At 35.2% G+C, this 26,881-nt stretch overlaps 1 protein-coding gene across 2 annotated transcripts in view; it reads left to right on the top strand.

Annotated features, from left to right (window-relative positions):
- Window positions 1-26,881, top strand: part of Usp14 (ubiquitin specific peptidase 14) — a 36,555-nt gene that overhangs the window by 2,531 nt on the left and 7,143 nt on the right. The window contains exons 2-13 of one of the 2 annotated variants that reach the window (XM_020169082.2): window positions 2,325-2,470; window positions 4,683-4,715; window positions 8,888-8,992; window positions 10,266-10,369; window positions 12,707-12,765; window positions 15,982-16,112; window positions 16,711-16,791; window positions 17,183-17,268; window positions 18,098-18,212; window positions 19,714-19,779; window positions 19,915-20,007; window positions 21,150-21,278. In XM_020169082.2, the coding sequence (XP_020024671.1) occupies window positions 2,325-2,470; window positions 4,683-4,715; window positions 8,888-8,992; window positions 10,266-10,369; window positions 12,707-12,765; window positions 15,982-16,112; window positions 16,711-16,791; window positions 17,183-17,268; window positions 18,098-18,212; window positions 19,714-19,779; window positions 19,915-20,007; window positions 21,150-21,278 (1,148 nt within the window). The remainder of the gene's footprint in view (window positions 1-2,324; window positions 2,471-4,682; window positions 4,716-8,887; window positions 8,993-10,265; window positions 10,370-12,706; window positions 12,766-15,981; window positions 16,113-16,710; window positions 16,792-17,182; window positions 17,269-18,097; window positions 18,213-19,713; window positions 19,780-19,914; window positions 20,008-21,149; window positions 21,279-26,881) is intronic. The other variant, XM_074070131.1, reaches the window with a different exon arrangement.

Raw genomic sequence — 26,881 nt, 5'->3', positions numbered from 1 at the left:
TAATTATTATAGCATTCCTCCATCCCTTCGTTTCTTTCTTACTAGACTGTAAGTTCCTAGAGTCTCCCTAATGCTTGTCATTAAATCAGTGCTCATTGCATTCATTGAACTGGTGATAAAGTTGGGATTTGGAGTCAGGGTCAGGTTTTCAAATTCTGATTTCAGAAGTTGAACATGAAACAACTATTAGTTTTGAGATTCTTATCTTTGAAAAGCAAGTTTTCACTGGAAACAATGTATATCCTTATGCTTGTTATTATTTGCATATTTCAAAAGTTAATCTATTTTGAGGCTGACTGAGATTTTTTTCTTTTTTTTTTTGTAGGGGTGGGGAGTGCTGGGGTTTGAACTCAGGGCTTATCTGCTAGCTAGGTGCTCTACCAGCTGAGCCGTGCCTTCAGCCCTTTTTGTTTAGTTATTTTTGAGGTAGGGTTTTTCTTTTGTGCCTGCGACCAGCCTGAACATATGCTTCCTGTGTAGTTAGAATCACAGGGGTTCACCACCATACCTGGCTTGTTTGTTGAGATGTGGGTCTCACTAACTTTTTGCCCAGATTGCACCTGGTCCTGATTGAGTTTTTTGTTTTGTTTTGATTTTAGTGACACGGGTTTGAACTCAAGGCGCTCTTGCCGCTTGAGCCATTCCAACAGCCTTTTTTTTTTTTTTTTTATGATGAGTTTTTTCGATATTTTTGAGATAGTGTCTCGTGAACTATTTGCCCATGACTCCTTTGAAATAAGATCCTCCTGATCTCTGCTTCTTGATCTTTCTGCAGGTGTGAGCCACCAGCACCTGGCGAGATTTTTTTTTTTTTGCTGCACTGGGTGTCATTCTTGCTAGGCAGGCACTCTACCACTTGAGCCACTCCACCAGCCCAAGGTTTTTTTTTTTTAATCGTGGTAAAATATATGTAACAAAATTTACTATCTTAACCTTTTTTTTGAGATAGGGTCTGGCTGTGTTGCCTAGGCTGGCTTGAACTCCTGGGCTCACGTGATCCTCTTGCTTCAGCTTCCTGACTAGCTAGCTGGGACTACAGGAACATGCCACAGCACATGGCACTGTCTTAACCATTTCAAGCATACAGTTCTGTGTCATTAATTATACTCACGTTTTTGTACAACCATCACTACCATCTGTCTCCATAACTTTTTCATGTTCTCAAACAAACTGTACCCACTAAACAAAACTCTTCATTTCTGCTTATCCTAGGTGCTGGCAACAAGCATTCTCTTTGTCTCTATGAATTTGACTACTCTGGATTCCTCATATAAATGGAATCATACAGTATTTGTCTTTTGTGACTGGCTTATCTCATTTCACATAATGTTCCCAATATTCATCATGTATTGTACATAAGAATTGTCTTCTTAAGGCTGAATAACATTCCCAGTTGTTTATTATGAATAATGTGGCTCTGAACATGACTTTATACGTATGTTTGAATTTCTGCATTCAGTACTTCTGGGTAGAGTTAAATATGGTAATTCTACGTTTAATTCTTTGAGGAAATGCCATACTATGTCTCATAGCAGCTGCCAGTTTATGTTCTCACCAGCAGTTCCAGTTTCTCCACATCCTAACCAACACTTGTTATTATCTGTTTCTAAACACTTTTTTGTTTTGTTTTGTTTTCTTGTCAGACGTGGTGTAACACACACCGGTAATTCTAGCACTTGGCAGGATAAAGCAGGAGGATTGCCAGCTCAAAACAAAAACAAAACAAAACAAAAAACAAAAGCAGAAAAACAATAAAAAACTGAAACAGACAATTAAAAAAATAGCTATCCTAATAACTGAACCGAGACTTCTATATTTCTTTCTTTTTTTTTTTTTTGAAGAACTGTGCCTTGCTTGCTAGGTAGGTGCCCTTTTTGATTTGGTTGTTTTTGAAATAGAACCTTGAATTTATGCCCTGCTGGCCTGGACTTCTATTTTGTTTCTCATGTAGCTGGGATAACAGGTACACACCAAAGTGCCCGACTTTTATTGGTTGGAATGGGGTCTTGCTAAGGCTGATGTCAAAGTGTGATCCTCCTGATCGCTGCCTTCCAAGTAGCTAGGATTAGGCTTGAGCTACTGTACGTGACCTCATTCTTGAATAGGTAGACTTTTTTTTGTTACTGGAAATAGAACACAGGGCTTTGCACAGGCTAGGCAAGTGTTCTACCAGTTGAGCCATGCCCCCAGCCCTAAGTAGACATTAAAAGATACATAGGACATAGGGCATAAAAAGATGAAGGGCACAGTAGGTGATTCTTAAGTCTTTTCTAAATCTGAAGTCTTATTTTACAAGTGAGAAGAATTTCTGGTTTTGTTTGCAGTTACTGTAAAATGGGGAAAGGAGAAATTTGAAGGTGTAGAATTGAATACTGATGAACCTCCAATGGTATTCAAGGCTCAGCTTTTTGCATTGACTGGAGTACAGCCGGCCAGACAAAAAGTTATGGTGAAAGGAGGAACATTGAAGGTAAAATTAGTCCAGATTTTTATTATGTACTATTATATAATTAATGAAAGTAGTTAAAAATAGGAAATATGCTTAGTGTTAATGTAGCATTTAAAGTATTTTTTGTTTGCTGAGAGTAGATAGTGGTTAAAACTGGTTAAACTGCAGTTAAAACTGTCCTGAATTCATATTGTGTATGGGAGGAACATTGTACCTATATCAAAATACAATATTATAAAAGATTCATTTAAAATTTTATTTTTCAGTTATATCTCTTGGTACCAGGGAAGTGGAACACTTTATAATTATCTGTAATGTTGAATTTTTTTCCTGTGAAGATATATTAAAACTATTAATTTTATTTTGTTTCATTAGTAATTTTATGTTATTGGAATAGAAAATTTTGTTAGACTATGCAACAATACAGGTAAATTTTTAAAAATAATACAAAATATAGTTTTGTACATGCATTTGAATGTCGAAATTCTAAGAACTTCAACATCTTTACCAAAGCCCTGGTTCTGAAATACTGGGAAACTTACAATTTTTTTTCTTTGTCCTTTTGTATATTCTACACATTAAAGAAGAGCCCCTTTCTTTTAAGAGTAATCACTATTTACTCCTATCTTGATGGTAGAAATAACTTTTGTTTTAAGAGAGGCAGTCTAATTTTTCCTTAGTTCCTTTGGAATGATCATACTGCCTCCCCAGTTAAAGAGTCAACTTCATCAACTTTGTTATAAAGGCCACAAGAAAAGATGAGAAGATTTTTTTTCTATTACTATTTTAATACTATATAAGGAGAGTTTAAAAATTATTTCCATGAAGGGTTTGCTATGAAATGCTAAATTACAGTAGTTAATTTCAAAGATAAAGACTAGCTATCCTGCATAAAGACTAGCATAATACCCCTGCTGGGCATTAAAACACATGTTGATTACCTCCCAAATTACAGTATGAACCTTTGGCTTTTTGTGAACTTCATAACCTAGTTTGTGCTGAGCTATGTACTGGTGGCATATTGCGGAGAATTGCAGAAAAATGCAATCAAATGAACCTGACTAGTATAATAGTTAACTTTTATTGAATACTTCCTGTGCTGGCTTTTCATGTATGTGTGTATGTGTGTTTTACTTTATGTTATCTGTATTTTATAAATGAGAAAACTGAGCATCAAAGAGGCTTAAATAAGTATTCTGAGTGGTTTATTATATCTTAAGATTAACAGTAATAGCCCTTAAATTTGAATGGCCTGTAGAAAGTTACTGTTCCATTTTAAAGCAGTGTCCAGAGAGATGATTAGTGACACCAAAGAAGGGAAGTGAAGACAAGCTTATTGAGTACTTGGTATCTTCTGTCAAAAGAAAGGAGTGGGCTGTGGGTATAGCTCAGTGGTGGTAGAGTACTTGTGTAGCATACACGAAGCCTTGGGTTTGATCCCCAAGCACCACAAAAAGGGAAAGAGAAAGGAGTAATATGGAATGGGCTTTATCCTATGAAGGAAAGAGCTTAGCTGTAGTAAGTTAAAGTATGTCTGGACCAGTGATGGATCATATATAAAAAGATCTTGATTCTTATTTAACACATTGAAGTGAAAGTATTTGTTAATTGCTTCGTAGATGTGAAATTTAGGACTTCAGAAATATTTGTGCATATGCAGATACTGTTAAGAGTTTGTTTGCCTTGGGCAGTATGGTCTACTCTCCTGGTATAATCTTTAATCACTTGTATTAAGAGTCTCCTGGTTCAATGATGAGTTATATAGTCACCTTAGTTACTTAGACCTTATTTCATAAGTTACTCTTCATTCTTGTCATGTAAGCTAGTTACTAATTAGCTCTTCTGTTTCCAAACTTGCAAAAAATTAGGATCTGTCATTGCTAAGTATGTTAAGCATGCTTTTAGTACTTGGTGATGCCAAGCTTACTGTCTTAGATTATGCTACCTTATGTGATTTAAGCAGTTGGTACATTTTCTAGCTTTAGAACTGCATTTTTGTTGTTACTTGTTTTTGTGGTACTGGGGTTAGAGCTCAGGGTCTCGAACTTGCTAGGCAGGCACTCTTACCACTTGAGCTATGCCCCCAGTCTTGCATGTGTTTTTTAAAAAACATATTATCTTGATTACAGTAATTTTGAATAAATCTGCAAAAAGAATTAATTTTATTTTGAGATAGCTTAACATTTAGTACATTTGTAGAATGGTTACTTTTTTTTGTTTGTATTTGAAACAGGATGATGATTGGGGAAACATCAAAATTAAAAATGTAAGTATTAAGAACACTTATGGTAACTTAATTATTGAATCAAAATATATTTCAAATGACTTTTTTGCATAACTTGTTCTAGCATCATCTACTCAATAATTTCTTTTTTCCATTGATTTCGTCTAAGTTTTGAAAATAAGTAGGTCTGTTTTTGAGCTCTTACTTCATTGAATCTGTTGATTAAAGTTATCCTAGTACCATGTGGTCTTGCTTACTAAAACTTTATAATAAGTCTTGAAATAAGGTAGTGTAAGTTCTTCAACTTTTTCTCCTTTTTCAAGAATATTTTAGCTCCTTTGCACCTACCTATAATTTTAGAATTAATCTGTGAATTTCTACAAATTGACTTGTGGGGTTTTGTTTGAAATTACATAGAATTCTGTAGGTCAATTTGAGGAGAATGAATATCTTTATTGAATGTCCTTGAATATGGTATACTTTCTATTTTATTTAGGTCTTTATTTTGTTTTATCCGAGTTATAATGTTTTAGTATAGAGATCTTGCATTTTTTTTAGATTCCTAGAACTTAATAGTGCTTTGCTGTTGAAAATGATTTTTAAAAATCTGTTTTCCAGTTTTTATGGCTAGAATATAAAACTATAATTGATTTTTTCCCCCTAAGTTTATTTTCATCTTATGACCTTATAAGTAATTTACTTGATAGTTCTAGTATTTTTTTTTTTTGGCAGATTGCAGTAAGTTTTCAATGTATGTAGTAATTTTATCTGCAGGTGGTTCAACAGACCATACCTCAAAAATACCCAACACAAAGTAGGGCTGGCAGAGTGGCTCAAGTGGTAGAGCACCTGCCTAGCAAATATGAGGCCCTGAGTTCAAATCCCAGTATCACCACCAAAAAAAAGAAATTCATTTTAAATATAAAGAAACAGATGGCTTAAAAGCAAATGATGGAAAGTGGTAAATACAATAATTTTTTAAAAATATGGAGTGGTTATATTAAAATCAAAGTATATCTCAGAACAAGTAATAATACCAGAGATAAAGAATGTTTCATAATGATATAAGTTCAGTTCACCAAGACATTACAGTCCTACATATATCTATACCTAATAGTATAACTTCAAAATATATGAAGCAAAAAAATGATAGAATTGACAGAAGAAATAATCAAATCCATAATTATATTAGAGATTTGAACATGATAAAAAATAAGTAGGATATACAGGACTTGAACTCTATAAACCAATATACCATTTAGGGAGTGCTTTACAGAACCACAGACTACATAGTGTTTTCAAGTGCATACAAGACATTGAACAAATACACTGGCCATGGAACAAGCATCAGTAAATTTCAGACTACTAAAATGATATTGAATTTTATTTGACAACAGAGTCAAATTAGACTGTACCTAGCAAGCATGTAGTTCAGTGTTGCTTTTTTATTCAGTCTGACAATCTCTACATTTTAATTGGTGCACTTAGGTCATTTATGTTCCTTACAATCAATGTGTTTTGGTTTGTAACGACCATCTTTTTTTCTTTTTTTGGTGGGACTGGGGTTTGAACTCAGGAGTTTGCACTTGCAAAGCAGGCACTCTATTACTTGAGCCATACCTCCAGTCCATTTTGCTCTGGTTATTTTGGAGATGGGGGTCTCTCAAACTCTGCTCAAGCTGGCCTGGAACCTTGATCCTCTCAAGTAGCTAGAATTGCAGACATGAACCACTTGGCCACCTCACTCATCTTACCATGTTTTTTATTAGTGCATATTAATTGTACAACTATCATAGTGCTATTTTTTGTATTAATTTTAAAAGTGAGGGTTTTCATTGTGAAATTTCCATATGTGCAAATAATGTACTTTGATTATAATCTCCCACTTTATTACTCTCTTATTCCCCCTATACACCTTCTTTCTGGTGTGTTTTTTTTTTTTTTCCTGTGGTACTGGGGCTTGAACCTAGTGCCTTCACCTTGAGCCACTCTACCAGCCCTATTTTTGAAGGGTTTTTCAAGATAGGGTCTCGCTGAACTATTTGCCTGGGCTGGCTTTGAACCGAAATCCTCCTGATCTCTGCCACCTGAGTGGCTAGGATTACAGGCATGAGCCACTGGTGCCCGGCTTCCTTTCTGTTTTTTTTTTTTTTTTAATTTAGTAGTTTTTATTATATTTTCGTACATGTATACTGTGTACTTCTACCATTTTTATCCCCCATTATACTCTCTTTTCCTCCTCTCCTTTCCTGCTGGTTCCCCCACCATAATCCCCCTTTTATGTTTATGTCCTTTTGTTCAAATGACATTGTTTCTTTCTTTCTTTCTTTTTTTTTTTTTTTTTTTGGGCAGTGCTGGGGATTTCAGCTCAGGGCTTCATACTTGATAGGCATTCCTCCAGACCTTTTTACTCTGGCCATTTTGGTTTTTACTCTGGTTACTTTTTGACCAGTCTGGCCTGGTGACCTGGACCATGATCCTCGTGTGTGTGTGTGTGTGTGTGTGTGTGTGTGTGTGTGTGTGTGTGTTATTAGGGATTTAGGCAAACACTAAATCACTGAGCTACATCCCCAGTCTATGATCCTCCTATTATATGCTTCTTACATTAACTGGGATGATAGACCTGTGCCACCACATCCAGCTTTTTTTCCGTCTGAGTGGGTTCTTACAAACCCCCATGGGCTGGCCTGGAACTGAGATCCTACCAATCTCAGCCTCTCAAGTAGCTAGGATTACAAGTGTGAACCACTAGTACCTGCTTTATTCTTTTCTCATTGTATATACCACATTTTCTTCATTATCTGTTGATGTGCACCTAAACTGATTGCTTAGTTTGGCTATTGTTTCTCCATTGTCTTCTGACTTGCCTAGTTCTTTTTAGTCTTATTTGTGTTCCTTTGCATGTAATGTCTTTTCTCTGAATTCTTTTGAGATTTTCTCTATTGGTAATTTTTTTTTTGACAGTACTGGGATTTGAACTCCAGACCTCACACTTGCTAGGCAGGTGCTCTACCACTTGCGCCACTCTACCAGTCCTCTTTTTGTGTGTGTTAGGTATTTTTGAGATAGGGTCTCAACTCTGCCCAGGCTGGGCTCGAACTGTGATCCTTCTGATCTCTGCCTCCTGAGAAGCTAGGATTATAGGTGTGAGCCATTGGTGCCTGGCTCTGATTTCTATTAATTTAATCATGAAGTGCTTTGTGGGGGGTTTCTTTATGTTTATTCTGCTTCTACTTACAGGTTTATAGTTTTTACCTACTTTTTAATTGGATTATTTGTTTGTTTTTGCTTTTTTTTTTTTGGTATTGGGGTTTGAATTTAGGCCTCGTGCTTACTAGTCAGGTATTCTGTCACTTGAGCCCATGCCTCCAATCCTTTTTGCTTTGGTTATTTTTGAGATAAGAATTTGCATTTTTGTCTTGACCAGACTAGACCACAGTCTTCCTGTTTATGCTTCTGTGTAGCTGGGATAACAGGCATATGCTATGATGCCCAGCTGTTGTGTTTGTTTGTTGAGATGGGATTTTGTCTGGGCTGCCCTGGACCGACAATCCTGATCTCTGCGTCCTGACTAACTGGGATTATAGGTGTGAGGATCTTATCATTTTTAGTTTGTTAAGGGGAGAAAAGATGCTGCTAAATATTAATGACAATTTGAGGAATTCCTTCCCTTCTAAGACTGTAAACATTATCATTATTTTATGGTCATATTTGTTTTTTCCCTGAACTTTATTTAGGTATAATTTATATGGGGTGAAACTTACCTATATCTGGTATAAAGTTTCATGAATTTGGATGATTTTAAACAGTCATGTAACCACCATCACAATCAAGATTTAGAAGTTTCATTACTTTTAGAAGTTCCCATGTGCTCCTTTGCTGATAAATAGGTGAACTCTGGCCCAAGAAGCCACCCCGGTACTTTTTAATTTTTTTAACAATTCAATGATTTTTTGTAGTATATTTACAGAGTTGTGTAATTTTCATCACAATCTAATTTTAGAACATTACTCTTACCCCAGAAAGAAACTCAGGGCTTTTAAAAGCCACTTCTTCCCACCCTCAGCCCTAGGTAACCATGAGTCTTTTTTCTGTGGACTTAACTTTTGTGGCCTGTAGAATCATGTAATATATGTTCTTTTGTGTTTCTCTTCTTCATTGGAACATAAACATTGTCAACTTTTAAGATTTTCATGAATTTTTTTAAATAACAGGGAATGACTCTGCTAATGATGGGCTCAGCAGATGCTCTTCCTGAAGAACCTTCAGCTAAAACTGTCTTTGTAGAAGACATGACAGAAGAGCAATTAGCATCTGCTGTAAGACATACCAGATTTTATGTTTGCTCCCTATTCTTTAGAGGACAATTATTAAGATGTCTTTCAGAAAGTAGCATATATTTTAATTTAATCAAATACCAAGGTAATATTAATGACCTAATCATTAATTTCAAGGTATATATTTTTTAATGTGCATCTTTTATTATTTTTGAAATTAGTTTAAGAGAGTTCTTCTATAGTCGCTTAATCATAAAAGTGGGATTTCTTTTTTTTTAGTATTGTTCACTTTATTATTGCTGTTATAAATTCTAAGTGAATTTACTTAGGCTTAATGTATATTTAACCAGTACAAAGTTCATTATTGTATTTTTGAAGCTTGTACTTTTAAGGACTGGAATTAACATTATCTTATAGATGAGGTGGTTATAAGATGCATGCACAAATATGCAAATATAATATCTAATAAATATGTGTCTGTCTGATAGCAATGTTGAAGTGTTTGCTGATATTTTATGAGAAAAGAGGATCAAAGTAGTTTAAATGCTGGGATATTTAAATTCTTCAAATCTTCCATGTTAAATATCCCGATGATCTTTTTTTTCCCCCTATGGTGTGAGAGAGGGCTTTGAGCATGCTAGGCAAGTACTGTAACACTAAACTATATCCCAGCTTCTGTCCTGAATGTGAATGCAAAATCAGTTTAGAACTGGCCAATACAGGTGTCCAGTTTTTTTTTTAAGACCTAGCATGCATATGGTTTAATTCTTTTTGTTTTTTATAACACAGGGTTTCACTGTGTAACCTGGGCTGATCTTGAATTCGTGATCCTCTGCTTAGCCTTGAATGCTGGGATTAAAGGTGTGCATCACCATGCCCAGTTTATTCATTTTGTTGTTGTTGTTTGTTTTGGGGGGTGTTTTGATGTCTTTCTATGCATATTTTGCTACACTAGTCTCCTAAAAAGCCTCCAAAAATATCAGGACTGGACTGATACCCCTTGTTCTCTTTTTTTTTTTTCTTTTTGGGTGATACTGAGATTTGATCTCCAGGCCTCATGCTTGCTATGTAGGCTCTGTCCCACTTGAGCCACTCTGCCAGCTTATTTTCAAGAAGTAAACTAAGACAGAATTATTGCCAGCATGCTGCAAGTAAAAATGTTTTGTTCTGGAAGATGAAACATTTACTTTAGGGTGAAGGTAGAATATAAATTGGTAGGGGCTGGTAAATGGCTACTGACTGTATAGTATGAACTTTAGTGATTATATATGCCACATCATTTTATAAATGAGTTAACTTTTTTTTTTTTAAACAGATGGAATTACCATGTGGATTGACAAACCTTGGTAACACTTGTTATATGAATGCTACAGTTCAGTGTATTCGTTCTGTGCCGGAACTCAAAGATGCCCTTAAAAGGTAAGACTTAAGAGAAATAGTTTAAATCGTTGTGTAAAGGAAGTTAACATTTGGGTGAGTAGTATTGTTTTTGCTTTTTTAGCATCTTTATTGAGACACTCTTTGATCATGCCAATTCACCCTTTTAAAGTGTTGAGTGGTTTTTATTATATTCACAAGGTTTTGCAACTATTACCAGTTTTAATATTTGAATACCTCCTGTATCCAACAAAAAGAAACTTCTTACTCATTGGCAGTCACTTCTGTTTTCATCCACGTTCAGTCCTAGGCAGACATTTATTTACTTTCTGTCTTATATGTTTATCCATCTGGGGCATTTTTTATAAATGAAATCATGACGTGTAGTCTTCTTGTGATTTTATTCACTTTTGTAGTAATTTCAGGGTTCATTTTTGTATGACATTTATTTCGCTTTCAATATTTCAGTGTATACGTGTACAAAGTTTTGTTTATCCCTTTGCTCTGTTGATGGGCATTTGGATTGTGCCAACTTTTGGTTATTAGGAATAATGCTGCTATGAACATTCGTGAACAGAGTTTGGGTGGACAGTTTTTTTTTTAGCAGTGCTAGAATTTGAATTCAGGGCATTGTGCTTGTAAGCAAGTACTCTCTCTGTTGCTTGAACCATACCTCCAGCCCTGTCTGATTGTATTCTTGTCCCTTGGTTATGTACCTAGGATTGCTCAGTCATATGGTAACCCTGTTTAACATCTTGAGGAACTCATAAACTGGTTCTCAAGTAGCTGTATCATTTTACATTTTCACAAACAGTGTAAAAGAGGGTTCTAATTTCTTTACCTTTGTACCAGTACTTGTTATTATCTTTGAGTATAGCCATCTAAAGGGTGTTGAGTAGCATCTCATTGTTAACCTCATTTATGTTTTCCTGATGTCTGATGATGTTGAGCATCTTTTCATGTGCTTATTGGCCATTTGTATGTGTTTTGGAAATGTCTGTTTAAATCCTTTGTGTTTTAATTGGGTTATTTGCCTTATTTTATTCAGTTGTGGTTTTTAAATATATTCTAAATACCAGACTTTTGAGATAATTTTCCATATTTTTTCTGTGACTTATTTCACTTTGTTGACAGTATGTTTGTAGCACAGTTTTTTTTTGTTGTCATTGTTGGAATTAGAATTTGAACTCAGGGCCTGGTGCTTGCTAGACAGATCTTTACCACTTAGGTTACTCCACCAGCCCTTTTTTGTGTTGGGTATTTTTTTTTTCAGTACTGGGACTTGAACTCAGGGCCTACACCTTGAGCCACTCCACTAGCCCTTTTCTGTGTTTGGTTTTTTTTGAGATGGGGTCTTGTGAGCTATTTGCTCTGGCTAGCTTCGAACCACAATCTTGATCTTTGCCTCTTGAGTTGCTAGGAATGCAGCCATGAGCCACCTGTGCCTGGCTGCTTTTCTTATTTGTTTGTTTTTCTTAGGCCCTGGGGATTGCACATGTTAGTAGACAAGCCCTCTGTCACTGAGCTATGTTCCTAGCCCTGGATTTGATTGGTTTTGACAAATGTAAATGTTCTTTAATCCTATAAAAGTATAGAACATTTCCATCATTCCAGAATGTTTTCTTATAGTTTTTCTCAGTTAATCCTTATCCCCTCTAACCACCTCAGTGAATTCTGATTTCATATTAGTTCATACATTCTGGATCTTAAGATAAATGGAATCATACAGTAAGCCCTTTATTTTTGGCTTGGCTTTTATTTCTCAGCAAGAAGTTGAGATTCCTTCTTGTTTTTGACTGTCTTAGTAGTTCTGGTGGTGCATTCTTGCCAGTGTTGGTGTTGAGTTTCATGAGTCTTTTTCATTTTAGTCACTCCAGTGGATGTGTAGTATGTAAGTTTAGTTTTAATCATAGTGAATATACAGTGTCCCTCCTTCCTCAATATTTGTCATGAATGACAAATCCTTTGTCATAAGATACTGTGTCAGTGAGGACTGTGGTTGATTTTTTCCTTTAGATGACTGGTTCTCTGTATTGTTGTAAATTTACTGAGCATCATAAAGCTGAAAGTGAATTTAGAAATCCTTTAGTAGAAACCCATTACTTTACTATAGATTAGCAAGCTGATTTGAAATCTATGACTTGTTTAATGTTATACAGGAAGTTATGGTTGAGTGTAGGTATATGATTTTTTAATTTAAACATTCTTTTCTAAATTCACATAATGCTTAAATGAGCAAAAAACAGAAGAGAAAAAATACTTTGAGAAACTTACAGTTGAGGGTGTCTTAATATATAAGTTCTTTTAACTTGAGTTTTTCCCATTTTAGTTTCAGGATGGATTTAATTCTGTTACTTGATACTGTCTTGATGTTCCTAGGTATGCAGGTGCCTTGAGAGCTTCAGGGGAAATGGCTTCAGCACAGTATATTACTGCAGGTCAGTATGTTAATTAGACTATATTTGGAGAGAAATTATAATATTCAGTAAATGTTGTTTTCACCCATAATTTGTTTAATACCTTTTCAGTTTACAAATTTTTTTTTTTACATTACCTCATTAAGATTGGACTACTTTTATGCTTACATGTTAAATAAGTTGGGACCTATCCACATTATAAACCAGTGATATATATATATATTTTTTGAAAAATAATCTTTGGAAGCTGGGCATGGTCCATACTGTAATCCCAGCATTCAGGAGGCTGAGGCTTGAGGATCTCAAGGTGGAGTCCAGCTTGGGCTATATACCAAGACCTTGCTTTAAAAGAAAGAAAGAAAAAAACCTTGAATTGTTTGGATTATAGTTTTGTTTTCAGTTTCTTATTAGATATATCTTTGGAATGACTTTGGGAATAGCCAGAAGTAGGTTTTATTGGTGTTGACGCTATCATTATAAAAGTCTTAGTAGCCAGGTGCTGGTAGCGCACACCTGTAATCCTAGCTACTCTGGAGGTAGAGATCAGGAGGATCATAGTTTAAAGCCAGCTGGGCAAATAGTTCAAGAGACGCTATCTTGAAAATACCTAATGGAAGAAAGGGCTGGTGGAGTGGCTCAAGTGGTAGAGCACCTGCCTAGCAAGCTTGAGGCCCTGAGATCAAACCTCACTATCACTCCCTCAAAAAAATGTCTTAATGATTATTAGTGTAAAAAGTGATATGTATGAGGAGAAATACATACACATATATGTATAAGTATGCTTTTGTGATGCTGGGGATTGAACCTAGTGACTAAAGCATGACCTCTTACTAAACTTTGTGTGGATATGTTTTCATTTCTCTTGGGTATGTATCTAGGAGTAGAATTGGCTGGGTTATGTGGTAAATTCATACTTAGTCTTCTGGGGACACTGCCAGATTATTCCTGAAAGGCATTCTACCATCTTACATCTCCAGGAATGTGTGAGAGTTAGGATGTCTCCACATCCTTGCTAACCCTTAGTGTTATTTATCTTTTTTACTATAGCCTTCCTAGGGATGCAAGGTAGTATCCCACTATGGTGATGAGCCATTAATTTTTAGTATATAAGTAGTAGGTTTCTTTGTATCCTTTAGAGTTAGATTACCTTTTTCATGAAAGTAGATTTTTTTGTGAAATGAAGTTTTTAATGAAAAAATATGATCATTCATAAGTAGTTTATTTGATAGTTTGTGTGTCTAGGAGTAACCCAGAACTTAAGCAACATGTAGGAAGAGGCTTATGTATTTTGTGTGAAAAATACTATTGTTTACATTTTTGCTTTTTTTTAACTTTTTGACATTTAAATTTATAGAAAAATTACATGAATTCACTACTTTTTGTCATATTTGGTTTTTCGTTTCTCTCTAACACATGAGATTACTATCTTCTGAACCATTTTTAGAATAAGGTGCCAGACATATCTTTTTTTCCTTAATATTCATTGTGCGTTGGTAATTACCAATTTTCAAAATCTGGGGATTTAACACTAGTTTAAAATACAGACATTATTTGGATTTTGCCACTTGTTTAACTATTGCTCGTTAAAAGTTTTTTTCCCTCTTCTGAATCCAGTTGCTATGATGTCTCATGACTTTTAATCTAAACTATATTTCTTCACCTTTTTCATTCAGACTAATGAAATACCTTTGAGATGCTGGGTTGATGGGATATACTAAAAATTAAATCATCTGGGTTTTCTTTTGAGCAGTGTGTACTTCACAGTATTATCAAAATTTAGATTTTTAGGGTTGGTGATGTTGCTCAAGTAGTAGAGTGTCTGTCTGTTAGTAAGCATGAGGCCCTGAGTACAAACCACATCCAGTATTGCCATAAAAAAAGTATGTAGGTTTTTTATTTCAACATAATGGGCTTGGTAGAGATTCTCAAATTTTAATCTTGCTTCTAAAAATAGTGCTTAAATGTTATGTTCAGTTTTTCTACTGTGGAACATTTTATTGAGCTCCTGCTTGGTGCCACCAGACCATATTTGCTGGGTTTCAGTCTGTATTATGAAAGATGACATTTCATGTATTAGGTATTTACAAAATAATGCAAGTCACCATAAGATATAACATACAAATCTCAATAAGAGTTTGGCCGCACATATAATAAGAGTAAGGTGTGAGCCCCATGAGGTGGCTCACATCTGTAATATTGGGAGGATCATGGTTGTAGGTCAGGCTGAGCAAAAAGTTAGTAAAACCCCATCTGGATCAATAAAAAGTTGGGTGTGATGGTGCATGCCTGAGCATAAATTGGAGGATTACTGTCCAGGCCAGCCTTGGCATAAAAGCGAGATCCTATTGGAAAGATACTGAAAGCAAAAAGGACTAGAGGAATGGCTCAAGTAGTAGAATGTCTGCCTAGCAAGGATAAGGCCCTGAGTTCAAACATCAGTATCTACAAAAATAAAAAATAAAAAAAGTAAAAAAATAAAAAAGAAAGAAAAAACTCAGGTTCGGTGATAGCCAGGAAGTCAGCAGAGGAAAGGTATTCTGAATTCTGAAAACCCAGCTGAGTCCATGACAATAAATGTAATGTTGGTGGGAAGGAATAAAGAGGGAAATGTTTTAAAGAAGGTAAATTCTTTTTGTTCTTAGCTGTTCAGTGGAGTCAGGAAGTGTCTTTAAGGAGCCAAATTTCAATATCCAGGCGTTCAGTAGATGGGAGTCAGCTATAGGTTTAAAGGAATGTAAGTTGGATTACCTCATGGTCTGATACTGGCAGAATGGCAGAGCAGTGATGATAGCCTGTTTAGTCCCTAGACAGATTGTGTGTTTATGGTATTGAATCAATACAACCTGCTTGTTTTGGAAGACAAAGGCTGACAAGAAGAAAGAAAGAAGCAGGGTTCAGAAGTTTATAGCTGTTTGTAGCTGTCATAAGGTCATCTAATGAGTTAAGAGTAAAGATGTTTATTTTCTTTTTCTTATTAGCAGTCCAACAATTGGTAAAGATAAATATACTTAAAGCAGGTTGATTATGGTGTTTCATGCCTGTAATCCCAGCATTCAGGCTGAGAAAGGAGGGTTGTGAGTTTCAGGCCAGCCGGGGCTCAAAAAAAAGAGAGAAGAGAAAAAAATTTAAGTTGTGTTTTTATTTTATTTTTTTCCCAATTTAAGAATAAAGAATTTATAGTAACATGTATTAAATACATCAGTGTTTTTCTAAGGCAATGTTTATTTTGTTTTTAAGCCCTTAGAGATTTGTTTGATTCCATGGATAAAACTTCTTCTAGTATTCCACCTATTATTCTACTGCAGTTTTTGCACATGGCTTTCCCACAGTTTGCGGAGAAGGGTGAACAAGGACAATATCTTCAACAGGTAATCAGGGAGAGGGTTTTTTCATTCCATTAAGTGTGAAATTTAAGTTTCTTACACTTAATATACTTACTGGGAATGCAAATATCAGTCTCCTGTTGTTCATACCACTATGATCTCTTGACTAAATTGGGGTATTTCTCTGTTGACTGATGATGTTGCTGCTGCTTTTGCTCCTTGGCAGTATTTCTCTACACAGGTACCAGTGTCCTCTTAAAAATGTATAATAGGGGGCTCTGGTGGTGGCTCATGCCTGTATTCAGAGCTACTCAGGAGTTAGAGATTGGGAGGATCAAAGTTTGAGACCAGCCTGGATAAGAAGTTAATGAGGAATTTGTATTTTTATATGTCTGTATTCTCCATTGGGACTGTCTTTATTATTTTTTTTTGCTATGTATTTCAAATGTCTAGAACAGTGTAAAACAAGTAGGAGCTCAATATCTGTTGCATGATACCTATTCTGGAATTCTTCATTATTTTCGAAGGTCTTATAATACTTACTTTGACTGAATATTTTGAAAGAAGAAAACCTCTCTTCCCCCCTAAGGAAATGATAATTATTTTGGAAGGATTTCACTCTGTGTCATGTTTTAAATTATAGGATGCTAATGAATGTTGGATACAGATGATGAGAGTATTGCAGCAGAAATTGGAAGCCATAGAGGATGATTCTGTTAAAGAGGTAATTAACATGTATTTTTGACTTTACAGACTTTCATTATATCATTTTTTTGTTGGTGGTGATGGTTTTTGTTTTCGTGCCCCAAAGACTTGAAATAAATTCATCTTGAGGCAGATGTGTATTTTAATACTTTATGTGCTCCCACTGTAGTTGGAATTTGATAACTTGCAGTTGATATTTAATTTAGTGTGGTATTCATTAAATATAATTTATTGCTATTGCTGAGCATGTGTAATCTTTGGTAATGTTTTTGAATCATGGAAGGATTTTACAGAAAGGGACTACATTTTAAAAAATCTTGATATGTATTACTAAACAGGCTTGTGTTAAAACATTCATTAATATCTATATAAAGTAAAACTAGAATTTTAATTTCCTTTTACTTTTGCAGACAGATTCTTCATCTGCATCAGCAGTGACACCTTCTAAAAAGAAAAGCCTAATTGATCAATTCTTTGGTCTTGAATTTGAAACTACGTATCCTTATGAGCCAAGATTTGTATAGACTATATTCATAATTTATAAGAAGTATTAGCCAGGCGCTGGTGGCTCACACTTGTAATCCTAGCTACTCAGGAGGCAGAGGTCAGGAGGATGGTGGTTCAAAGCCAGCCTGGGCAAATAAGTAGGGCTGGTGGAGTGGCTCAAGGTGATGGCCCTGAGTTCAAGCCCCGGTACTGCAAAAAAAAAAAGTATTGACATAGGTAGCATAGTTGGCTGATTGTTATGATGGGTGGAGAAGAAAAATTCATCAGAAGTTTTTTGACTTTTGGCAATATTGATGTTTGAACTACTTATGGCTCTACTGTTTAAGCCATGCCTCTAGTCCTTGTTTGATCTGATTATCTTGGAAACAGGGCCCTTGCTTTTTTCCTAAGAACATCTATAGCGGAGTCCGCCTTACTCATTTATCTCATAGAGAATTTTGAATTGTATGAAACAAAGTATTAATTAAATTCTGTATTTGGAATTCATCTAATTCATAAAAGATGAACTCAAGGAATCATTTTCTGGGTTATGGTTAGAAATCTAAAGACAATTTCTATTCTCTTAATGGTTATTAAGACTATTTAAGATAATACTAAATACCACCTTGTATTTTTTTAGAGTTTATTGCAGTTTAACTTAAGCACATATTCATTACTTGTTTATAGAGTTGTTGATAGGCAAATGAATATAAATCTTTATTGGGAGACAGTGTTTTAAATACCAATTAATTATTTAATAGCATTAGGATAACTCATTATATTCAAGATTATATAACAAATCAAGTATCTGTTGGCATTCCTTATTTTATTTTGCAAAGCATGAAATGTACAGAATCTGAAGAAGAAGAAGTCACCAAAGGAAAGGAAAATCAGCTTCAGCTTAGCTGTTTTATCAATCAGGAAGTCAAGTATCTTTTTACAGGACTTAAATTGGTAAGAACCATAGTGGCTGACTTAACATTTGTGGAGTCCATATTTGTGAATACACCTATTTGCTAAAATTTGTCAACCCAAAGATAGTATTCACTGTGTTTTAATGGTCATTTGCAGACATATTGCAGAGCAGCACAGATTTTGTGTAGGCTGACATACATGGTCCCAGATGAGGTCAAACAAGAAAATGCTGTGTCTTTTAGTGCACATATTGGGTACAAGTGTCTTTTGTACAGAAATTTTGGTACCCTGTTTCTCATGTTTTGCTTTTTGTGGGTGGATTCAGTGTTTAGAATGTTCCTCAAGCAATATAGTATTCGTAAGAGCAGGCGGGCTGTGATGTGCCTTACAAGACTAGACAATGCTTCATTTGGGCATGAGTTATGTATGATTTTGTTGGCTGTAAGTTCAGTGTTGATGAACCTAAGCCTGGCTTCAGCTATACTTGATTGAAAAACATGTATTCCTGGGTTGTATTTATTTTCTTTATGAATTTTAACATTTTTAGTATGATAATCCAAGCACTCAGGAGGCTGAGGCAGGAGGATCACAAGTTTGAGGCCACCCTGGGCTACATAGTGAGACCCTGTCTTAGAGAAATAAAATCGAAGTAAAAATAATGTAATTTTTAAGTGTTTTATCATTATTTGTTCTGATTATTGTTGCATCATTTTTCTCCATGTTTCTTCTTTGCTGCTGAATAAACTTGGTTAAATATTAAAGCTCCCCAGTGATTCCTGTTATAATGTGATTGGTACTTTGTTTTTTTTAAGAAAATCAAACTTAATTATACCAGTGTTACAAACTTAAGCATAAACAGTAAGTTCTTTTCATTTAGATTTCTTTGTTTTAGTAATGCTCACTTTTTATATATAACATTAGAAATAGTAGCTAATGTTTATTGAATACAGACTATATGGCAAATAGTTTCTGATGTTTTCTACATGTACTCACTCTTGTACTTTAGACAACACGCTATAATGTAGATTTTATTAGCATCTTTAACAAATGATGCCCAGAGGGGAAAAGTAGATTGTAGGAAGTAGAAAGGTGGTCAGGATTTGTAGAGTGGCTAATGATTTCCTCACATTAGTTATATTAACAGAGCTTTTTTTTGTGATGTAGTTTTTCAGATTTAGAAATAACTTGACGGTTGCTTGAAGTCTTTTATACGTAAAACATATGGAAAAAGGTTTTCTACATTCCCTTAATTTTCCTCTAATATGAGTATTCTGATAATCCATAAAAGAGGAATGACAGAGGCTTTGTTACTGTGTAAAACACAGTATCATTTCTCTGAATCTGATCAACAGTTGGTTCATAACTGAAAAATTTCAAAGATTATACTGAGAGGAGTTCCTAGTAGAACAGATTATTTGATGCCTTTATATGCTATCTATTTAGTGTTTTTTTTTTTTTAAGACATTAGAGGAGTATTTCTATGTTGCAGAAAAAGTCTTTTTAAAACTGATATTTGGTTATCTGTTTTGTGCCCTTTTAGCGACTCCAGGAAGAGATCACCAAACAGTCGCCAACGTTGCAAAGAAATGCTTTATACATCAAATCTGTAAGTTGTACATTTCTTCTTGAAACTGTTTGAAAAATTTCCAGTGAATGAATTTTACCCAGGCTTTGTTTTTATCACCATGTAATAACTCTGGTATTTGGATGTAAAAGATTTTTTCCCATTTTCTCTCCTTAGTCGAAGATCAGTCGGCTACCTGCTTACTTAACCATTCAGATGGTTCGATTTTTTTATAAAGAAAAGGAATCTGTAAATGCCAAAGTTCTTAAGGTTAGTAATGAATTTCAGTTTGTATATGAAATATAATTCTTTGAAGGTAACCATTATAATAAGCTTATTTCCTTTGGAGATAGTCAAGCTTTCTTTTAAGTATTTAGAGTAGTCATTAACATTACAGTGTGTTTTTTTTGAGACAAGTTCTCTTCCTATGTAATCCAGGCTGGCCTGGAACTCAGACTCAATCCTTCTGCCTCAACTGCCTGAGTACTGGGATTACAGGCATCCATTGCCATGCCCAGATTAGACAGGTGGTTCTTAACCAGGAGAGTGTATTGGAATTATCTATTGTCCTTTTTATTTTTAATTATACACATTTGTGGCTCCTCCCTCCAGCCCCAAACATCTGATTAAGGCTAGGGCTAGGTGGTATCCAAGATCTTATATTTTTCTAAGGATTCATAAATAATTCTGATAGATCATTTGCACTCCTTAGAAATACTACCGCATCCTTTATTTCAGAGATACTGATTCAGTAGGTTTTGATGGGAGTGAAGAAAAAAGTAGGCTGTCAAGCACACTACGTTATGTTTTATGTAGTTTCTTTCAGGTGACAAGAATTAAATCACTGGAGCCTGAAGAGTACTTAAATGGTGGTGACTCCTTGATTTAGGAGCCAGCCTTATGATTTAACCATTCATATTGAGCTGTGTGCTCATGGAATTCCTGGTCATTGGGAGAGGCATTTAAGTCTACAGCCTCTTAAGATGAAATTCTTAACACATTTTCTTACGATCTTAGATTTATATTAGAATAAATATTGTTTGTCTATTAGTGTTTAATTTATTAATATAAGTTATTGGGCTGTATAGTATTGTTTTTGTGTAACTGTCTCATATTTAAACAAATGTTTACAAGTTGAATTTCTGAATTGCTGTTTCTATCAGATGAATTTTAGTACCTTCTCTGTGGTCAGTTTTATGGGTAGAATAGTTAATGGAAAAATGTATTTGAAAAATTCTTGAGCAAGTTAGAAGCAGGTCATTATTGAGAGTAAGTCTGAGGAGGTTTTCAACTGCAGTGTTCCACATGATTTTCGCAGGTTTTATCTTCAACTTCACTTTGAAATGTGATAGATGCTTTAAATAATAATCTGTCAGTCTCTACACATTTTTTTCTTTTTGGTTTGTAAATAGGATGTTAAATTTCCTCTTATGTTGGATGTGTATGAACTATGTACGCCAGAACTTCAAGAGAAAATGGTTTCTTTTCGTTCAAAATTCAAGGATCTAGAAGATAAAAGAGTGAATCAGCAGCCCAATGCCGTAGGTTTTATTGCTTGCTTTCTAATGCCACTGTTTCAGCCTTCAGTCAGTGCTTAGCAGTTACATTGTATTGTTAATGTATGAATGGTTGAGTCTTTCAGTTAGGAGTGTACACATTCTACATAGATTGGTATAAGCTTTTAATGGTTGAGTCTTTCAGTTAGGAGTGTACACATTCTACATAGATTGGTATAAGCTTTTAATGTTTTAGATGTAAAACTAAATTTAGTGTAAGAAGCAGGAACTCTTAGAGTAAACTAGTCCTTTATGGTAGAATAAGCTTTTAAGTTCAGTTAAGATACAACTGAATGATATGATGAATTTTTTTCTTTTTTTTTTAAATTTAAATTTTTTTATTATTCATATGTGCATACAATGTTCGGGTCATTTCTCCCCCCTGCCCCCACCCTCTCCCTTACCACCCACTCCACCCCCTCCCTGTCCCCCCCACCCCTTCGATACCCGGCAGAAACTGTTTTGCCCTTATCTCTAATTTTGTTGAAGAGAGACTATAAGCAATAATAGGAAGGAACAGGGTTTTTGCTAGTTGAGATAAGGATAGTTATACAGGGAGTTGACTCACATTGATTTCCTGTGCATGTGTGTTACCTTCTAGGTTAATTCTTTTTGATCTAACCTTTTCTCTAGTTCCTGGTTCCCTTCTCCTGTTGGCCTCAGTTGCTTTTAAGGTATCTGCTTTAGTTTCTCTGCATTGAGGGTAACAAATGCTATCTAGTTTTTCAGGTGTCTTACCTATCCTCATATCTCCTTTGTGTGCACTCGCTTTTATCTTGTGATCAAAGTTCAATCCCCTTGTTGTATTTGCCCTTGATCTAATGTTTGCATATGAGGGAGAACATATGATTTTTGGTCTTTTGGGCCAGGCTAACGTCACTCACAATGATGTTCTCCAGTTCCATCCATTTACCAGCGAATGATAACATTTCATTCTTTTTCATGGCTGCATAAAATTCCATCGTGTATAGATACCACATTTTCTTGATCCATTTGTCAGTGGTGGGGCATCTTGGCTGTTTCCATAACTTGGCTCTTGTGAATAGTGCTGCAATAAACATGGGTGTGCAGATGCCTCTGGAGTAACCTGTGTCACAGTCTTTTGGGTATATCCCCAGGAGTAGTATTGCTGGATCATATGGTAGATGAATGTTTAGCTTTTTAAGTAGCTTCCAAATTTTTTTCCAGAGTGGTTGTACTAGTTTACATTCCCACCAACAGTGTAAGAGGGTTCCTTTTTCCCCACATCCTCACCAACACCTGTTGTTGGTGGTGTTGCTTTGATGGCTATTCTAACAGAGGTGAGGTGGAATCTTAGTGTGGTTTTAATTTGCATTTCCTTTATTGCTAGGGATGGTGAGCATTTTTTCATGTGTTTTTTTGGCCATTTGAATTTCTTCTTTTGAGAAAGTTCTGTTTAGTTCACGTGCCCATTTCTTTATTGGTTTATTAGTTTTGGGAGAATTTAGTTTTTTAAGTTCCCTATATATTCTGGTTATCAGTCCTTTGTCTGATGTGTAGCTGGCAAATATTTTCTCCTACTCTGTGGGTGTTCTCTTCAGTTTAGAGACCATTTCTTTTGATGAACAGAAGCTTTTTAGTTTTATGAAGTCCCATTTATCTATGCTATCTCTTAGTTGTTGTACTGCTGGGGTTCCACTGAGAAAGTTCTTACCTATACCTACTAACTCCAGAGTATTTCCTACTCTTTCCTGTATCAACTTTAGAGTTTGTGGTCTGATATTAAGATCCTTGATCCATTTTGAGTTAGTGTTGTCATAGGGTGATGTACATGGATCTAGTTTCAGTCTTTTGCAGACTGCTAACCAGTTTTCCCAGCAGTTTTTGTTGAAGAGGCTGCTTTTTCTCCATCATATATTTTTAGCGCCTTTGTCAAAGACAAGTTGGTTATAGTTGTGTGGCTTCATAACTGGGTCCTCTATTCTGTTCCACTAGTCTTCATGTCTGTTTTTGTGCCAGTACCATGCTGTTTTTATTTTTATTGCTTTGTAATATAGTTTGAAGTCAGGTATCATGATACCTCCAGCATTGTTCTTTTGACTGAGTATTGTCTTGGCTATTCGTGGTCTCTTGCGTTTCTATATAATTTTAACGGTAGATTTCTCAATCTCTTTAATGAATGTCATTGGAATTTTGATGGGAATTGCATTAAACATGTAGATTACTTTTGGGAGTATCGACATTTTTACTATGTTGATTCTACCAATCCATGAGCATGGGCGATCTCTCCACTTTCTGTAGTCTTCCTCAATCTCTTTCTTAAGAAGTTTATAGTTTTCCTTGTAAAGGCCGTTCACATCCTTTGTTTGATTTTTTTTGAGGCTATTGTAAATGGAATTGTTTTCATATATTCTTTTTCAGTTTGTTCATTATTAGTGTATAGAAATGCTAATGATTTTTCTATGTTGATTTTATGTCCTGCTACCTTGCTGTAGCTATTGATGGTGTTTAGGAGCTTCTGAGTAGAGTTTTTTGGCTCTTTAAGGTATAGGATCATGTTGTCTGCAAATAGGGATATTTTGACAGTTTCTTTGCCTATTTGTATTCCTTTTATTCCTTCTTCTTGCCTAATTGCTCTGGCTAAGAATTCCATTGGAGTGGAGATAGTGGGCATCCTTGTCTGGTTCCTGATTTTAGAGGGAATGCTTTCAGTTTTTCTCTGTTAAGTATAATGAGCTGTAGGTTTGTCATATATAGCTTTTATAATGTTGAGGTAATTTCCTTCTATTCCTAGTTTTCTTAGAGCTTTTATCATGAAGTGGTGTTAGATCTTATCAAAGGCTTTTTCTGCATCTATTGAGATGATCAGATGGTTTTTGTCTTTACTTTTATTAATGTGGCTTATTACGTTTATTGATTTTCCTATGTTGAACCACCCCTGAATTCCTGGGAAGAAGCCTCCTTGGTCATGGTGAATAATCTTTTTGATGTGTTGTTGAATTCGGTTTGCCATTATTTTGTTGAGGATTTTTGCATCAGTGTTCATTCATTAAGGAGATTGGCCTATAGTTCTCCTTTTTGGAGGTGTCTTTGCCTGGTTTGTGGATAAGTGTAATACTGGCTTCATAAAATGTGTTAGGCAGTTTTCCTTCCCTTTCTATTTCGTGAAACAGTTTAAGGAGGGTTGGTATCAGTTGTTCTTTAAAGGTCTGATAGAATTCAGCAGAGAATCCATCAGGTCCTGGACTTTTCTTTTTGTGGGGACTCTTGATTGCTGCTTCAATTTCATTTTGTGCTACATATCTATTCAGGTGATTAATTTCCTCTTGGTTCAGTTTTGGATGATCATATGTTTCTAGAAATCTGTCTGTTCTTTAAGATTTTCAAATTTATTTGAATACAGGTTCTCGATGTAGTCTCTGATGATTTCCTGGACTTCCATGGTGTTTGTTGTTATCTCCCCTTTTGCATTCCTGATTCTATTAATTTGGGCTTTTTCTCTCCTCATTTTAGTCAGGTTTGCCAGGGGTCTGTCGATCTTGTTTATTTTTTCAAAGAACCAACTTTTTGTTTCATTAATTCTTTGTATGGTTTTTTTGGTTTCTATTTTGTTGATTTCAGCTCTTACTTTTATTATGTCTGTCCTTCTATTTGTTTTGGGATTTGCTTGTTCTTGTTTTTCTAGGACTTTGAGAGGTATCAGTAGGTCATTGATTTGGGATCTTTCAGTCTTTTTAATATATGCATTCATGGCTATAAACTTTCCTCTCAGGACTGCCTTTGCTGTGTCCCATAGTTTCCAGTAGGTTGTGTTCTCATTTTCATTGACTTCCAGGAACTTTTTAATTTCCTCTTTTATTTCATTAGTGACCCATTGTTCATTACATAATGAGTTATTCAGTTTCCAGCTGTTTGCATGTTTTTTGTCTTTACTTTTGTTGTTGAGTTCTAGTTTTATTGCATTGTGATCAGATAGTATGCACGGTATAATTTCTATTTTCTTATATTTGCTGAGGCTTGCTTTGTGCCCTAGGGTATGATCTATTTTGGAGACGGTTCCATGGGCTGCTGAGAAGAATGTATATTGTGTAGAGGTTGGATGAAATGTTCTGTAGACATCAAGTAGGTCCATTTGATCTATTGTATATTTTAGATCTTGGATTTCTTTATTGATTTTTTGTTTGGATGACCTATCTGTTGATGATGATGGGGTGTTAAAGCCTCCCACATCCACTGTGTTGGCGTTTATATATGCTTTTAGGTCTTTCAGGGTATGTTTGATGAAATTGGGTGTGTTGACATTGGGTGCATATGGGTTGATAATTATTATTTCCTTTTGTTCTATTTCCCCTTTTATTAGTATGGAATGTCCTTTTTTATCTTGTTTGATCAATGTAGGTTTGAAGTCTACTTTGTCAGAGAAAAGTATTGCTAGTCCTGCCTGGTTTTGGGGGCCATTGGCTTGGTTAATCTTCCAGCCTTTCATCCTAAGCCTATGTTTATTTCTGTCGGTGAGATGGGTCTCCTGTAAGCAACAAATTGTTGGATCTTCCTTTTTAATCCATTTCATCAAATGGTGCCTTTTGATGGGTGAGTTAAGTCCGTTAACATTAAGTGTTAGTACTGATGGGTATGTGGTGATTCCTGTCATTTAGTTGTCTTAGTTTTTTGAAGGTTTGATTGTGTATACCTAAGTGGAGGTTACTCTCTACTTTCTTGCTTTTTCTTTTCCTGTAGTGTGGTGCTGCTGTCCTTTCATGGTTATGTTGGGTTTCACTTTTTGCATGCACAATCCCTTGAAGAATCTTTTGTAACGGTGGCTTTGTGGTCACATATTGTTTTAGTTTCTGCTTATGGAAGACTTTTATTGCTCCATATATTTTGAATGATAGTTTTGCTGGGTAGAGTATCTTGGGGTTGAAATTATTTTCATTCAGTGCCCGGAAGATCTCACCCCAAGCTCTTCTTGCTTTTAATGTTTCTGTTGAGAAATCTGCTGTGATTTTGATGGGTTTACCTTTGTATGTTATTTTTTTTTTCTCTCTTACAGCCTTCAATATTCTTTCCCTAGTTTCTGAACTTGTTGTTTTCATAATGATATATCGTGGGGTAGTTCTATTTTGATCTGGTCTGTTTGGTGTTCTGGAGGCCCCATGCATCTGTATGGGACTATCTTTATCTAGATTTGGGAAATTTTCTGTTATTATTTTGTTGAATATATTATGCATTCCCTTCACTTGCACCTCTTCTCCTTCTTTGATGCCCATGATTCTCTAGTTTGGTCTTTTGGTGGAGTCAGTGAGTTCTTGCATTTTCTTTTTACAGGTCTTCAGTTGTTTAATTAATAGTTCTTCGGTTTTTCCTTTAATTATCATTTCATCTTCAAGTTCTGAGATTCTGTCTTCTGTTTGTTCTGTTCTGCTGGATTGGCCTTCCGTTTTGTTTTGCAATTCTGTTTTGTTCATTTTTCTGACGTTTTCCAGATTCCGAGTTTCTTCCTTTTTAATGTTGCTTATTTTCTTCCTGAGTTCATTTATCTCTTTATTAATCGTGGTTTTTGTTTCACTTTGGTGTTTATACAGTGCTTCTGTGGTTTCTTTGATTCCTTATTGTGCTTTTTCAAATTC

The sequence above is a fragment of the Castor canadensis genome, chromosome 4, assembly GCF_047511655.1.
Source record: "Castor canadensis chromosome 4, mCasCan1.hap1v2, whole genome shotgun sequence".
Lineage (NCBI taxonomy): Eukaryota > Metazoa > Chordata > Mammalia > Rodentia > Castoridae > Castor > Castor canadensis.
Note: the sequence above shows the minus strand (reverse complement) of the source record. Positions and strands in the feature narration are given on the sequence as shown.